The sequence below is a fragment of the Mastigoproctus giganteus genome, chromosome 9, assembly GCF_048544385.1.
Source record: "Mastigoproctus giganteus isolate SK-2022 chromosome 9, ASM4854438v1, whole genome shotgun sequence".
In the NCBI taxonomy this organism is placed as follows: domain Eukaryota; kingdom Metazoa; phylum Arthropoda; class Arachnida; order Uropygi; family Thelyphonidae; genus Mastigoproctus; species Mastigoproctus giganteus.
The window spans coordinates 162,932,065-162,949,927 of NC_143583.1; the positions used below are offsets into that span (position 1 = coordinate 162,932,065).

General features: G+C 35.9%; 1 protein-coding gene across 1 annotated transcript in view; it reads right to left on the reverse strand.

Moving 5' to 3' along the window:
- Surf1 (surfeit locus protein 1) overlaps positions 1-17,863 on the reverse strand; it is a 115,263-nt gene that overhangs the window by 16,090 nt on the left and 81,310 nt on the right. Inside the window, exons 6-7 of the mRNA XM_090381071.1 lie at positions 14,329-14,376; positions 3,962-4,076 (exon numbers count right to left, since the gene is read on the reverse strand). Of these exons, the coding sequence (XP_090237197.1) occupies positions 3,962-4,076; positions 14,329-14,376 (163 nt within the window). The remainder of the gene's footprint in view (positions 1-3,961; positions 4,077-14,328; positions 14,377-17,863) is intronic.

Consider the following 17,863-nt stretch of genomic DNA (forward strand, 5'->3'; position numbering starts at 1 on the left):
AAGTTTGCTTATGATAGAAACAAAAACATTAGCAATATTTTATTACGTAATAGTCGTAATAAAATACGTAAGTATTTTATTACAATTATTTATTGTGTTTAGTAATGTTTTGGTTACAAATGTGTGTTCAATCTTGGTTGGTCGGCACCTAACCCTACTTTTCTCATAGGGCCTGTTGTTTATATTGCAAGATTTTGCATTGCACGAGGGTTTCTAGGAACACAACTATCGTGTTATACGAGGACTGACTGTATTGTATAAGGCAATATTTAGGACCACATCTGGAATAGTGCATAGAGGTTTGGAAGCCTTGTTTTAGGAAGGGCACAGATCTGTTAGAAAGGGTACAAAGAGTAACAAAATGCTATTCTTACCAGGACTGGACTTCTGTAAATTGAAATGTCTGGAAACTAAGCATCTTTATAGTGACCTAATTAAAGTGTATAAGGCTTTAAAAGTCAAGTTAAGTAAACTAAATGCTGATGGCAACTTTACTCCTTCTCTGATGACACATATCCACACAAGGGGACATTAAAATTGAAAAAGGATAGTGCAGAACAGATATATGGAATTTGCATTTAGCTAAAGAGTAACTGTTGGAGTAAACTTCCTTGTGTTATGGAAGTGGATAGTTTGAATAAATTTAAAGAGTATTTGGACAAATTATTGGCAAGTCTGGGTAGCAGATAGTAGGACTTGGGTATTACAATACAGTCAGACATGAAGTTCTCTGAGCATTGTAGACTGGTTGCAAGGAAGGCCCATGGTGTCCTATTGAAGCTTATACACAATATTTATATATTGTGTATAAGCTTTGCTTCTTTGCATCAGGTTGCCAGTAATAATATTAGCACAATATATAAATATAAAATTTGTTTTCTATGGCTAAGGACATCTCTATTAAATACAGGACTGAAATTATCTTCATGCTACTCTCACCAAATATTAATTTGTATCTCCCTTGCATTTATTTTTCTCCAATTCATGATAACATCTAAAATAACAAGCTGCAGCTGTCATACTTAAAAAAAACTCACACATGCTTTGAAGTGAATATAAATTCTGAGTTTCAAGGAATCCATGTCCAATATAAAAACATAAAAAAACACTCTGAAGAAGCAGAGCTTCTTCAGGATTGACCTAGATAGACTTCTGGGATGGTCAGAAAAATGGCATCTATGCTTTAATCCAGCAAAGTGTAAGGTACTGCACCTGGGGAACAGTAACCCCAAACTAACTTATACACTTGGTGGAGTTGAACTAAAGCCAGCAGTGGAGGAAGAGGACTTGGGTATTACAATACAGTCAGACATGAAGTTCTCCGAGCATTGTAGACTGGTTGCAAGGAAGGCCCATGGTGTCCTATTGATGATTTATCGAACAATTGCTAGTAGAGATAAGAACACCATAACCCGTTATATAAGGCTATTGTTAGACCACACTTGGAATACTGTGTTCAAGTATGGAGACGCACCTAAAGAAAGACATTGTGCTTCTTGAAAGGGTCCAAAGACAGGTAACTTGCCTGGTGAGATCAGCAAAAGGGCATCCATATGAGGAAAGACTTCGAACACGTGGGTTGCAGAGCTTGGAAACTAGGCACCTTAGAGGAGACTTAATTGTGGTGTTTAAGGCTAAGATGCGTTTAGGGCTAAAAGCCTCAAGCTGCGAGCAAGTTTAAACTATGTATATATTAAGTGCAATAGCATCATTAATACACAGCCATTTCTGAATTAACAGAATATTTATAAGGCAGTATTCACAATATGAGATATAACTTAAAACGATGCTGCCTTATAAATATTCTGTCAATTCAGAAATGGCTGTGTATTAATGATGCTATTGCACTTAATATATACATGGTGTTTAAGGCATAAGAGAAGCATATCTGAGAGGCATAAGTAAAATGAATGAGGACGAAATTTTCACAGTTATAAATGATTCTAGAACTAGGGACCGTAATTTCAAGTTATGTGAGGAGATGTTTAGACTGGATTGCAGGAAGTTTTATTTTAGCCAGCGAGTTATAAATTACTGGAATAAGTTACCTACATGGGTGGTTGAGGCTGACAGTTTGGGGAAAATCAAGCGTCAGCTGGATAATTACCTATGGGAGGAGTGAAACGCATAGGTTGTCTATTTCCATTTCTCTTATTAATTTTTTTTTGTTTAATTTTCTTCTTATTATTATTATTTTATATTATTTATTTATTTATTATTATTATTTTTTTTTGGCTGGTGCAGTATAAGCCATAGGCTTCCTTGCACCATGTGGCCATTACTAATAGTAATACTATATCCAGTGATGGCCAACTGCTCAATGATCCTAGCAATAAAAATAAAATTATTTTATTTATCTTAACCAAAAAAAAAAAAAAAAAAAAAAAAAAAAAAAAACAACCATAAATTCCTTATCCTCTCTTTTAACTTGTGCTACTCTTAGTTGGCAATCTATGCCAATATAATACTATGCTGTATGCCCTAATATAAGAGGTAAATATAATTTTATTTAACTAATTTTTTGCTAATTCATAACAAAATCAAAAGATTGCTACCATCAATGTTCAGATGCATAAGCCATATCAGGCCTGACGTAGCCCAGTGGTCAGGAGCGAGAGTGCATAGCACGCGTTCCTTGAGTGGACCGGGGTTCAAGCCCGTGACTACTAAATACGATAAATATTTGTATTGACGATTTATTGTAAACTCTACTGACATGGTTGTCGTGCCGGAGTATAAACAGAAAAAAAATAAAATAAAAATAAAAAAAAAAATAACATTATGAATATACAGTAAAATAATTCATGTGAAATGCAACTTTTATACACACTTAACATTCCTGTGTTTTAGGTAAACCAGTGACTGATTGACATAGAGAATAAGTGACATTTGAAGAATTTAAAAAAAAAAAAACATTTATAAATGAGTCTAAAAGCTTGAAAATGTCAGAAAAGTTTAAAATGTGGAAAAGTAATTGTGGAACAAATTTTAGGCACATCTTAACTTTTTTACATGACAATGGAGGGTATGACACTATTAACATCAACAAAGGCAAATTTCTGAGGAAAAGGACACCAAGAAGTGGCAAAAATCTTACTCTCAGTGGTACTGTTACAGGGAAAGTTACCTTGATAATGTATTTCCTGGAATACAAAGCACTCCAGGCATAGAGGTGCACTGTCAGGAGGGTGGAGCACCACTACCACACTTTCACATGAATGTTCTTGGCTATTTCGATACTGAATTTTGCAAACAATGGATAGGTCATTGGAGAGTGCTCATAAATCCTCTACAGATCTTACACATCTGGAATTTTTAATGTGGGTAGGGCCATGTCAAGACTTTTAAGCAGACAAGCAAACAAGCATAGTTTAAGCAAACAAGAAAATTCTGCTCTCGCTCACTACATGAAAAAGTTCCATTAATATTATTAATTTTGTTTTTCCTTGAGAGTTGTACCCCTGGATGCAGTCACATTCAGGTTTCTGTCTAAACACAGATCTGCATATGGGGATAACTTAAAGAAGAAGTGTACAGTTATTTACGCAACAGGAATCATAAAATTTCATATGCACCACTGTATGCCGAGCTGTTGATAAAAAGCATCATTTGTGTGTGAATGATTGTGGTGGACATTTTCAACATCTCGCCCTAACCTTTGCTATGTATTAGATTAACATATATCCAATAAATGTGTAAAAAAAATTTGGGGGTTTATGTTTGCTCAAACTTTTGGAGAAGGGTTTGAACGAACGTAAATCCAAACAAATCATTTTATATATATATATATTAGCTGCTAGAGTTTGTAATATAATGGTATTTAAGTAAAAAATGCATCACAACAATGCTCTCTGTAGTTTTGCACTGTGGTAGTGTACTGTTGCCACAATAAATAAAAGTTACATCTTTGTGGATTAGCTATATACATAGAGTGATATATAAATAACTTTAATGAATTTACCAAGGTCAGCATCGAGGAAGACAGGATCTGTATTGCATTTCTTTGACATCAGGTCTATATCACGGAAATGCCAAAATTTACTAGAGGAATCATTCTTAGCTCCAAATGGAGGCCGCTATAAAAATAAAGGAAATTATTAAAAAAAATAAATAAATAAAAAATACATCATCATAAATAATCAAGGGGTGGTCAATAAGTATTTACCTTCACCTAAAAATATTTGAGTTAGGGATTTGATATTATGTATCTAAATACTATTAAGATGTCTATGGACTATGAAATTCCAATGCATCTTCGACATATTACTGTATGGTGATAATTTTGTCACTGGTTCCTATTTCTTTGAAGGTGTTTAAGGTTGATAGGCTATGACAAGAAGGCTGCATACTGTGACTGGTGAATATTACTATGCCCTCATCATCCAGCTTGCTATTCTTATTCTTCAAGGTTGCTTGAGCACAACTGTTTCATGAAAGATGAGAACTACCTCAATACAGCTCATCCAGTGACAGTTGCTTTGTGGCACATTTTGTAATGACTGCACAGTTCACTACTATTTTCCAGTTTGACTAACCACTATTTTCTTAGCCACTTCATTCATATGACTTCAATTCATACAATAGCCGGTTGTGGGGTTATTTTAAGGAGAACATTTATCAAAGAAAACATTCGAACTTTCATGGACTTGAAGGATAGCAATACAAAACATGCTGCATATATACAAGATATTCTGCAAATAACAATGCAGTTTTCTGCTTCAAGCATATTACTGATGTCCATGATCATCAAACAGAAAATTTGATCAACATGATATGTACATTGTACCATGTTACTATCTGAATAAACTGGTTGTTCAGCAAAGAACAGCACACCAATTTCACATGGACATCACTTTTCTTTTCATACTTTCCATTATTGCACAGTCTAGATATAATCTATTTCAAATTTCACCTACCTCCTTCAAATAAGAAACAGTTCAAAAATCTTCCTTCATGTAAGATTAGCTAACTATAGTTCAATTCTTGAGACCTTTGGCATTTAACCATTTCCTAACTGATCTTTCAAGTGACACAATCAGGCATGGAATGGTAAGGGATTCTGGGTGATGTGGCATTCTAGGCCTCTGTGTCAATGACTTGCACAGGCTACCCAAACTGATGGGAATCAGTTTAGATGCTGGTATTAATTAATTTTAAACATAATTAAAGAAGATTTTGACTGATTTTAAACAAAATTAAAGAAGCAATTTTAGTTAGTGTTATAAAAGCGAATTGTACCTAATTACTGAAACTAAATATATTTGTGTTCGAAGTATATTATTATTAGCTGTATGGTGTAGGAAGTCTGAAGCTTATGCTGCACCAGTCAAAAAAAATTCCTGAGAGAGAGAGAAGTAGAAGGGAATCACTGAGAAAGAGAAGAATGATTATCCAGCTGAGGACCCTGGGTGTGCCAAGCTCATACTCATCAGATGTGAACCCCTGGGGTTAAATTTTACAGCATTGTGATCATTCTTATTTCACAAATGCTGCACATACAAGTACATTCGTACATACTGGTAAAGTGTAGTGTGCATTATTAATTCAAGCATGGATTATTTTCATATCAATTTAAAGCAGATAGCTAGCTAATCTTTTGATCAAGTTGCAAATATGAGTGGCTAATAACAACAGCCCTTTTCAAGCATACTACAAAAAAAGACTTGACACCAAGGTTGTGCACCACTGTCTTAAACAATGGCATTGATAAGACCTTGACTGGAAACAAGAAAAAATGTGAATTATCCCCCCTTCCCAATCACCTTCCTATTAGAGATTTTGAAAAAGATGAAACTCTACAGATGCCTTAATTGCTTTGCCGCGAAAATAAATAAATTTATCATCCAGCATTCATCCTTACGAAAATGCATTCCTGAAATAAACTTCACATTCCACTCCAAGACAATCATAGGCATCATATATATGAAGTCTAGGATAAAATATAAAATTAAACTAGTAAAAGAGAATGGTGAGCACATACACACGTACAGTATTAAAGGTGTTTTCTAGATGCTCATGAAAATAGTACATCACAAAATGATTAAATTTTTCAATAAAATAAAAAAGGATGGAAATTCATAGGTAGAAGATAGGTAGAAATTCATTAAGGGAATAAATCATTTTAGTACATACATTTCATGTACTAAAAATTCTCAAAAGTAATGACTGGCCCTTCAAAATGTGGGATCTAAAACTTTTTTCCACATGTGTGTCTACCCGTATATATACTCCGATCAACCTCTCTATATGCTCCCCTTTTCTCCTCCGTTTGTACACGGGAAGTTGAAGACAACCTTTATGGTAGCGATCACTTCCTGGCAATATTCACTCTTTGTAAAGCTAGTCCATGCCACCAGTCTAAGATACCCCAGTGGAAGATCAATCAGACTGACTGGAATGCCTTGAAACGTCTGGCAATGTTTAATACCACCACAGCAAGGAGCCAATTAATGATTCAGTTAAGTACATCACAGAAAGTATCATCTAAGCCAGGGATTGGCAACCGTGTGCCCGCCATAGAGCACATTTTTCACATGAGCACATGAAATGTGCTCATGTGAAAAATTGGAGTGATTGTGCTGTAGATCCCTGGACCATGTTGGATTGTAGGGTCACCGCAGGATCTTTCTTGAAAGAAGTTGAATCTCATTCATTCAGAATTGATATTGCACATGAAAATATGATGGTTAAGTACAGGAAGACTCTGGAAAGATTTTGTGTGTTACTTCCCGAAGTTCGAATATTTCTCAAATCCAGAAATGAGGAATATCAGCAACTTAATGACCATACTTGGTTGCTAGATTTAGCATTTCTCATATGAATCTGAAATTTAATGTATTAAATCTTGAACTTCAGGGACAAGAAAAGAATATTGCTGAAATTATTAGTTTAATCAGTGCAATCATAGGTAAACTAAACTTGTGGGAATCTGACATAAGAAAAAAGTCACTGTTACACTGCCCTTATTTGAAAAAGTTTATTATCAAAACTGCCACTGAAAAGAGTTTTAATATTCGGCCTTTTGTGTAACATCAGGAAGAGCTAAAGCAGGAATTCAGATGGCGTTTCCAGGATTTCAAGAAAATTGAACCAGCTGTGAAATATGTTCTAAATCCCTTCAACAATGTAGATATTTATGAGATTTCAGTATTAATTGGAAACTTATTTAAAACAGACATTGCAGAAACTGAACTCAGAATTGTTAACCTTCAAGTGACATTGTTTTACAATCATATAAAAAAGATAATGACTTCTGGAATCAGGTGAAGAATAAGTATCCTTTGTTAAAAAATGTAGCACTAGTGGTGAACTCTTTCTTTGGTTCAATGTACCTCTGTGAGTCATTATTTTCTAGCATGAAGTTCATAAAGTCAAAGAATAGATCTAGATTTACAGATGTACATCTAATTGATTGTTTGCAAGCTTTTCTATATTTTCATTCAATAATTTAAGAAATGCAATCACAAGTTTCACATTAATTTTAATTAAATTTTATTTTATTATTTAAAAAAGTAAAATCATAAAATAACATATATGACAGAGTATGTAATGTATGTATTAATTTTCTAGTTTATATCTTTCAATGTAAAACCTTTAATAAATGCACTATTCTTTGGTGCCCACGACCGTTTAATTAATATCAAAAGTAGTCCATCACAATGAAAAGGTTGGCGATCCCTGGTCTAAGCAGTGGCAATTACAATTCCGAAGCCATCGACCCAGATTCCACCATTTCTAAAACCACGGTGGAATGTAGAATGCAGAGACATAGTGACGGTGTTTTATGTCTGACAGCACTGGGGGATTCCCTCAACTCTGTGTAGAATATAATACTCTGTATAAGGCCAGGGTGTGTGTTAATGTGTTTTGTGAGTTATTAGTGTGGGTTGTGTCGTTGTTCTGGCCACTTAGCCTGGGAACCTGTGGAGAGCCACTAACCCCCAGTTTCCGTCACTGCCCTGGCAAGGCTGGCTAGGACCACAGGAAAGAATAGCTATGGCAGGGTGAACCCTGGGGTAGTCTAGGCTTCTAGGGAGAGCCCAGAGAAAAATAAAATAAAATTTTATTGGAAAGGAAACAGGGGAGATGGACAGAAGTGGGATAAAAGGGGAAGAGAAAAAGAGGGGGCTGTTGCAAAGGAGCCTACCTGGTTGGAAAGAGGTGAGAGTAAAGGGTTCCCTGGAACAGGAAGCCATCCTGGTCCAGAGGGGGAGGAAGTAAAAGAGGGTAGTGGGGTCAGCCACCAGGCAAAAATAGGATAGGGAAACCCAGGGAGAAGGGATTGGGGAAGGAGGCACAACCACCCTAGGTGGTAGGAATGAAAAAACACAGGAAAAGAGATCCCTATGGTATGGAGTCCGCATCAGATACCGTAGTTCCATACTGGCCTGGGCTAGCACAAGTGGCCACTGTCACAGTATGGATGACCTTGGGATCCATAAGGTTCCCATGGCCATCCATCTATCCAGTGGAGAGGCTGGAATAAAACATGCAATTAATATCATTTGCTCATCATTCACTCACACACCAATTTTGTTTTGTATTTTTTTTCTTGCATTTTATATTTTATGCCTTTCTTACATAGGGATCTCTTTTCCTGTGTTTTTTTCCCTATGTTTCAAAGAAAACATTTTATAGTTTTACATTTTACATTTTTTTTTTTTTTTTTTTTTTTTTGTTCCATTCATCCATCATTCTCGTTCACACCAGGGGATATGTTAAGTCTGTTTGGAGTGACATAAACACTGGGAAAGGGAAAATGAGAGGAGTGTGTTATAGGCCTAATGACTCTGATGAGTACAACAAACAATTGTGCAGAGAAATAGTGTGCCAGTAAATCAGAATGTCTTGTAATGGGGACTTTTAACTTTCCAGATATTGACTGGAACTTGTGGATTGGTCACTCGCACCCTAGCCAGACTTTTGTGGATTTATTGGAGGATTGTTTTCTACAGCAACTTTTTCAAGGGGCAACCAGAGGGAGTAATACTCTTGATCTGATTATCAGCAGTGATTATTCATGTATTAAGAATTTGCAGATAAAGGAACCACTAAGTGACTGTGATCACAGTGTACTAATGTGTGATTTACTTAAAGATGTAGCTACCATCAAGGGTAAAGGGAAGGGTTTTTGCTTTCATAAAGTCAACTACAGTGGTCTTAGTCAGTTTTTAAATTCTATACAGTGGGATCAACAGATGATGTTACCAAAGGTGAATTCTAAATGGGAAATCTTCAGGGATTTAATCTTAGAGGCTACTAGGCTTTTCATACCAACTAAAATATATGAGAGGGGGGGGATTGAAAAGTTTTAGCCTAACATATAAAAAAATCAAAGCTATTTTTATTCAACATATTGCCCCCTTATATCAATGCACTTTTTACATCGGTCCTCCAAGCATTTTAGTCCCTTGGAATAGAAGTGAAGGTTCGATCCTAAATGGATGTCAGATGTATTAATGAGGCTCATGGCAGAGAAGAAAAATGCATGGGATGCATATAAATTATCAGGTGACACAGAAGCCTATGGTAGATATAAGCTAGTCTGTAATCAAGTCACAAAGGAGGTTAGGCAGTCAAAGGCAGATTACGAGAAATCTTGGCAAAGGATGCAAAGAGTTCTTTACTTATGTAAACTCTAAAAGGAAGTGGATGAATTAGATTGGGCCAATTAACATAGACTGTTCGACTATTGATGATCCTGCTCAAGTAGCTGATAAACTAAATGAGTATTTTGCATCTACATTCACACATGAGGAGTTATTCAAGGATGGGAATGGCAGAAGTTTATCAAACTCTAACATGGAGCTAAGTGATTTTGTAATAACTGAGAGGAAAGTGGAGGAGAAATTGTTCAAGTTAAACATAAAAAAGGCAACTGGGGTGGATTGAATATATCCAGTTATATTGAAGAAGGCAGCGAGGGAAGTTAGCAAACTCTTAGCCATAATTATGAGAGTATCCTTAGATTTAGGGGAGGTGTCCCCATGGACTGAAGATGAGCAAATCTATTCGCAATTCACAAAAGGGTTTCAAAGGGTGACACAAATAATTATAGACCTGTTAGTTTAACTGCTGTTTTGGAAAAAATAATGGAGTCATTGGTTAAAGAGGTGATACAGGATCACCTAGACAAGACTGCAGTAAAAGTTCAGACGGCATGGGTTTGTTAAGGGGAAACCTTGTCTGACCAATTTGATTGGATACTACGATGTGGTCATAAAGGAACTAAATGGAAAAAATAATTTTGATATCATATACAGCCAGTCCTCGTATAACACGTGTTTACACTATATGAATTCGATCATACACGATTCATAAATAGGGGAACAATATCTTATATAACACGAACCAAATTCGCTTATGCACGATTTGCCTTTGTGTTTACAAGAAATGGCAGTCGAACGCGGAATCATCCCAACTGAACGCAACACGATAGGAACGAAGAGGAGATTCTCAAAATGTATTTGTTTTTTATATCAGTGAAGGGGAAACACATTTCACCATAATAACGTAAAAAGCAACACAATTCCAGCTATCGGTATAATTGCAAATGCAATTAGATCGAGTTTACTACCAGTTTATAACAGATTCCACTAGCAGAAACACAACTGGAAATTGTTTTTATTGTTTTATGTTAGTAACCCCTAGAAATGTACTTTAATAAAATTTGAGGTGTTAATAGTGTATCTCTGCCTTTACGGTGTTGTTTATTCAGTTGCTACACGTGCGAGCTTTGTTTATGTGTATCAAGCGTGCCTCCTTGTTTTGTAATTGTGCTTTATTCCCTAAAAATGAGTAAAATACTTAAAAGGTGTGAAAAGGAAGCGTCCGGGTGAAGCCACTGCAGATTCAGAGAGAAAAATAAAAGCAATATCGATAAACAGAGGTGGACTGGGTCAAAAATTCTTACCCGGGAAAATTTATAGTGGCCTCATACTATGGTTTATGGCCAAAATCACACCGGCCTCCAGCCCACCGGGGTTTCCCCGGTAAGGCTTATGGCCAGTCCGCTTCTGTCGATAGAGAAGAAATATTAAATTTTGAAATGCTTTGAGCAAAATGAAAGACCGTGTGATATTGCATGTGCTATAGACCTAAATGAGGCAACGCCGAGAATTACAAAGAATGCAGAGAAAATAAAAACAACTTTCATAGCAGGACCAACTCAAAGTGTAATTAAACTCCATTAGATTAAGACACAAAGAATTGGAAGAGATGGAACGGCTGTCATCTGTTTGGATAGAAAATCAAGCAAAAAAGTTTGCTTATGATAGAAGCAAAAGCATTAGCAATATTTTATTATGTTATAGTCATAATAAAATACTTACGTATTACTTAAAATACTTAAGTAATTAAAATGCTTACGTATTACATATTTTATTACGTATAATAATAAATAATCGTAATAAAATACGTATTTTATTACGATTATTTATTGTGTTTGGTAATGTTTTGGTTACAAATGTGTGTTCAATCTTGGGTGGTCGGCACCTAATCCTATTTTCCCCATAGGGCCTGTTGTTTATATTGCACGATTTTGCATTGCACGAGGGTTTCTAGGAACACAATTATCATGCTATACGAGGACTGACTGTACTTGGATTTCAGGAAAGCTTTTGATACTGTTGTATATAGAAGACTGCTGTAAAAAATGAAGTGGTATGGCATTAAGGGCAGTTGCTGCAATGGATAAAGGGATGGTTGAGTGGGAGATGGCAGAGAGTTGTAATAAATGGACACTGCTCTATGTGGACTAATGTTATTAGTGGAGTCCCCTAGAGCTCGGTACTGGACCCATTGTTGTTTTGTGTATTTATCGATGAAGGTATATCAGGCTTAATGTCCAAGTTTGCAGATGATACAAAGGTTGGCAGGGTTATTAATGACACTAAAGACAGTATGCTACTGAAACAGAATCTAGAAAATTTAGGCAGATATGCTGAGAAGGTGGCAACTGAAGTTTATAACATTGACAAATGCAAAGTACTGCATATGGGTAGCTGTAACCCAAGAGAAACATACCAACTGTGTGGTACTACACTCAGGGAGGTGGAGAATTAAAAAGACCTGGGGTAATTGTGCAGTCAGATATGAAGTTCTCTGAGCAGTGCAGACGGGCTGCCAGAGCAGTTCATGGAGTTTTGTCAAAGATATATAGGAATTTTTCTAGGAGGTGATTATCCTTTTGTATAAGGCAATGGTCAGGCCACACCTTGAGTACTGCGTACAGGCATGGAGGCCTCATTTTAGGAAGGATGTAGAGTTTCTAGAACAAGTACAGAGAAGGGCAACAAGATTGGTGAGAGGAACAAAGGAGTGCACATACCAAGAGAGGCTTAAGTTCTGCAAGTTGCAGCATCTGGAGACTAGGCACCTGCTAGTGATCTGATTGAGATGTATAATGCCTTGAATGGTTTGAGCAGGATCAATACTAATGGGATTTTTCAGATTAAGAAACTGAGGGGCATAGATTCAAATTGAGGAAAGACAGTTGTAGAATAGATGTGCGGAAGTTTGCCTTTAGCCAACGGGTAGTTCGTTGCTGGAACAGACTTGCATCTGTTGTTGTGTAGAAGTTGATAGCTTAAATAAATTTAAGGCTGAACTAGACAAACAATTGGAGTGACTGGATGGGTGAAATGTGGAGTTTGTTTTTTTTTTTGGCTGATGCCGTATAATTCATTGAAGAGGCCTCTAGAGTCAGGAACGCTATAATTCATCTGTAATGCTATTAAAAAAACAGACTCATATTTATAAAACGTCTTTTTATAATAAAATAAAATAAAATAAAATATATGCGTACTGACTGTATATTAAAATAAACAGTGTATAACGAGAATAAAATACAATAAATATAAAGTTAAAAGCACTAAAGTTCACTAAAAACCATTAACATAGTAGCTTTCAGTGGTAGCAGTGGCCGCCTTCATCAGCAATAATGGTTACAGGTTATCCGACAATTTATATAACACATACGTCTCGGCATGTCCGCGACACGAACTATGGCAAATGCGCACAGTCCATTCATTAAAAAAGTAAATAATTGAAACTCACTTATTTAAATGACACGAAAATAATCATAATTATATTTATCTATATATCTAATTGAACAATTAAACAAAGACATCCTCACATTTATATAACTATTATACTAATACTAAAAATTAAACATAAACTTACATTACTAATACTTCCTATTCGATATTTATACATTTAACACATACACTATTTCTCACAATCATTCACTCATCAAGGCATACACTCTTTTGCTCTTACATTCACACAGCCCATTTCACTCAGACTCCACCTCCACAGTCATTTGCTCACAAACACCCTCTCACTCATCCTTTACTTTCACACAACCAATTTCCATATTTACGCTTTCAGCACTCACCTTTTCTCACAAATTTCTCACCCCAGGTCATACATTATCATTCACTCACCCTTCCTAGCATTTCCTTTCATACTCACACCTTTGCATTCCAGTTCTTGTTCATTCATCCTCATTCATAGCATACTTCAGAAGCCCGCAGCTTACTGTGTTTTCTGGCTGACAGTGCTGCAATAATAACACTAGAGGGAGTAGTAGTGTTATTATTGACAGGAGTAGTCACTGTGCTTCTACTCCTTCAACTGTTCTTTGGTTTTTGGACCATAATGAAACAACCATATTTCATCCATGGTTGCAATTCATGCAAAAAAAAAAATCGCTGACACCCTGATCAAAATGGTGAAGAATGGCAGATGAAGACAGGACATGTGTTGTTGCTTTTGATTAGAATTCAGATAAATTTGGGACCCATTTGGCAGAAAGCTTTTGCAAGTGTTCAAAATATCATGAATAACATATCCAGTTTCCTGGGCATGCCTAGAATCTCATTTAGTAGAAATTTATCTATCAGGCAGTTTCAGAAATTCATCAGTCAGATGCAGAAATTGGTTTTCCCGTCTTGTCTTTATCCTCGGTGTCAAATAAACCCAATTTAAATTTTGCAATCCAGCTTTTGATGGTTGAATAGCATGAACACTGTTCTGCTAATGTCACTAACATATCAGCATAAATTTACTTTCATGTTTTCCCCTAGAGAAACAGGTATTTCATAACCATTCTACCTTCAGTTTGTTGTAAGTGACATTTTGGGCTGACATCCTTTTTTCACATGTAAAAAATAAAAATAGATATTAGGTTTTTTTTAGACAGATGGGCTATTTAACATAAAAAGATATGCTCTTTCATAATTTGACACCCATTTGTCAAAAAAGAGAAAAGAATGGAGAATTTATCAGTGCCCCTTCATAGAGAAACATAACAGATATATAACTTACCTTTTCTGAGAGACGAACTAATCCTGTCAACTGTATTTCACCCTCTATCTGCAACAATACAGAAAAAATGTGAACCATCTTATCGCTGGTTTTATCAAAAGCTAGAATATCATATGATTTTTAATGATGAACAGAATATTAATTTTACTAATTAAGGGTCTAATCAATTATGAAAAAAAATTCTTTCCAGTTATATGACATTATAATGATCAAAATTAGATTAGATTAAATTAAACGAATAACACTTAACTCCACCTTTTAAAAGCAACAATTAGTTTAGTGGCCCTCTAACATTGGGAAACTCCTACATCTAGAACAAATTCGATATAGGAAGACAGTTGTTCACTTGAACTTTTATTTTTTACAAAAATACAAGTCCTTCTAATCAGTCAGTTTAGAAGGGCAATATCATGATATTGCCTTTCTAAATTGACAGATTTTTGACATCACTAATTGGCTGGCACGGGTTGGTTGTTGTTGGATTTTTTTTGGTGCAAAAGAAACTTTGGCCATATTGCACCTATCTATTAGTATTATGTGACAATGATGTTGACGTTTCTTAATTATGGTTTATACTGGCTAAAATATCCTATTATTTTTAAATAAGTAAATAAAGTTTCAATATTGAAGTTATCGCCTAGGATTTGTATAAAGTCAGGGAATCCTGAATATTTATAGGAATATGGAAGGCTGATTGTCGTGCCATGTGGTATTGTGGACATTCTATAAGGAAATGTTTTACAGTAAGTTGACAAGAACGGTGAAGACATTGTGGAGGATTTGCTTTCATGAGTAAGTACAAGTGTGTGAGATGTGTATGTCCAATGCGCAGTCTGGTTAAAATACTTCTTCGTGCCGATTCTTACGAAGACTCGAATTCCATGGCTAAAGTTCACGTTTTATTTGAAACAGTTTATTGTTTGGTTCATTTTGCCACATTTGTGACCACTGAGTGTGGAGAATCTGTTTTATGATAGGTCTGTAATCGGAATGTGGAACTTTGTAAAGCATTAGGTTTGTATTTGCAGGATTCTTTGCTGCTCGATCAGCACTTTCATTACCTTCAATGCCTGCATGTCCTGGGATCCAACAGAAATTTACTTGCCTTCTTTTGCTTTTGAGCTTCACAATATGAGCTTGTACTTGGTGAAGAATGGGATGTGATGGAGTCTGCTTTTGTTGGAGAGCATGTATTGCACTCAATGAATCTGTGTATATGAGATGTTTCAGAAGAGGAGAGGATGCAATGTATTTTAAGGCCATTAGTAAGGCAAATAGCTCAGCAGAATAGCTACTGCATTGGTTTGGGAGTTGTTGTGAGATAACAGTGTGGAAGGACCACTGCAGCACCAACCTGCATATCTGTTTTAGAGCCGTCTGTATATATATATATATATATATATATATATATATAAAGATATTCAAAGAACTGTGATGAGTGGGCTGCATGCATCTGTTTTATGTTGACATTTGCCAGAGTGCTTTTTCCCAACTGTTGAAAATAAGTGTCACAGTTAGGCATGAAAGTGTGCCATAGTGGAATACTTATGCTATTATCCTCATGTACATCATCAAAGCTTAGGCCCCATTTTGAAACTATTTCTTTTAGTTGTATTCCAGCTGGTTTATTTACTGTGGGTTTATTGCTGTAGAGGATCTGCCACTGTGGACTGAAGAGATACTGCCAAGCAGGATGATGAGGAAGGCTTCAGATTTTAATAGCAGCATTTACCTCTGGAGATATAGTGAAGGCTCATGGGTCTCCGCATGTAAGCTTTGTACAGGCTATGTTCTGTATGCCCCTAAGGAAATTCGTAAGGCACTATGATGTATGGAATCAAGCCATTTGATGACACTTGGTCTACACGAGCTATACAAAGGGGCTCCATAGTCTAGTCTTGATCTGATTATAGGTGTAGTGTGAACTGATCAGTTCCCCACTTCATTGCAGAAAGAACTCTGCGAATATTTAGTTTTTTTGACAGGTTGTTTGGAGGCATTTTATATGTTCCAAAAAGTTAAGTTTTTTATCGAGAATCAGGCCAAGGATATGTATACTATTTGCTAGAGGTATCAGCTGGTTTTCTAGTCTTATTTCTGGATCTGGATGCATTTTTTGCTTTCTACAGAAATGTATGGCCATTGTTTTTTGTTGTGATATTCTGTAGCCATTATTTTTAGTCCACAATTCTATTTTTTTGCACTGTGCTTTATAATTGCCTTTCAACCAAGTTCATGTTTTGTGAATGGCATGAAATAGTAACATCATCTGCATAAAGGAATGTTTCAACTATTTCTGGCAGGTCTTTTGGAATAGAATTTATTTTGATTGCAAACAAAGTTGCACTAAGCACTGAACCCTGAGGAGCTCCTTCTTCCTGAGTATATGTTTGTGACAGATTGTTTTGATATTTTACTTGGAAGGCTCTGAGCTTCAGAAAATTTTTTACCAGATTGTTAAGTGGCCTCGCAAACCAATGTTGTGGAGATCATTCAGAATGCCATATCGCCAGGTAGTGTCGAAGGTCTTTTCGATGTCGAGACTGATCATAATTAGATGCTCATTCCTTAGAAAAGCATTGCAGATATTTGCCTTTTATCATGGAGTCCAGAGATGGATTCCATGATAAAAGCTATTTTTACAAAAGCCATATTGATTTATGTTAAGTACATTATATGTTTCCAAGAACCAGGTTAATCGGTTGTTCACCATTTTCTCGAGGGTTTTCCCAGGGCAACTTGTCAGAGCTATTGGTCGATAATTTGTGGGGATCGTATGATCTTTGCCAGGTTTAGAAAAGGAGTTTGGATAGTGGTTTTCCATATAAATTCTATTGTATAGTATAAGTAATGCCTTTGGAGATTTTTGATTAAGTCGTATCATTTCATAGTGAATGCCATTGGGTCCTGCTGCACTCTTCCTAGACTTAGCCAGAGCTTTTTGCAGTTCTTCTATGTTGAAAGGCTGGTTATATGGGAGTTGTTGGCTGGTATTAAAGTTTAGTCTGTATTTTTCAGCTACAGTTTTCATTTTCTGAAAGGATGGGATATATGCTGATATATTTGCAAAAGTAGTTGCAAGTATGTTTGCGATTTCCTTGGAGTTAGTGATCTCCTGTCCATTCCAGATTATTAGTGGAGTTGGAACTGAAAGAAATTTCCCAATTAAGTTTTCTGATTTTGTTCCATATAACACTGGTATCTGTATTTTTGTTAATTGTGGAGGCAAAACCTATCTATGATTCTTTTCTACTTCTACGCTGGATATATCTGGCTCTAGCTTTTTTAAAATTTGAGGTTGATAGGGATGGGATACTTTTGGAAGAGATTCCAAGCCTTATTCTTCTCTCTCTCTCTCTCTCTCTCTCTCTCTTGGCTATACTGCATTCTTCATTCCACCATGCTGTGGAATGTTTATGATATTTTCTAGATGACCGAGGTACTGTAGCTTCAGCTGCTATTAAAATTTGGTTTGTGGCATGAGCTGCAGCATTGTCTATAGGCTGAGTGGTGATTATTTGTTCATCTATTACCG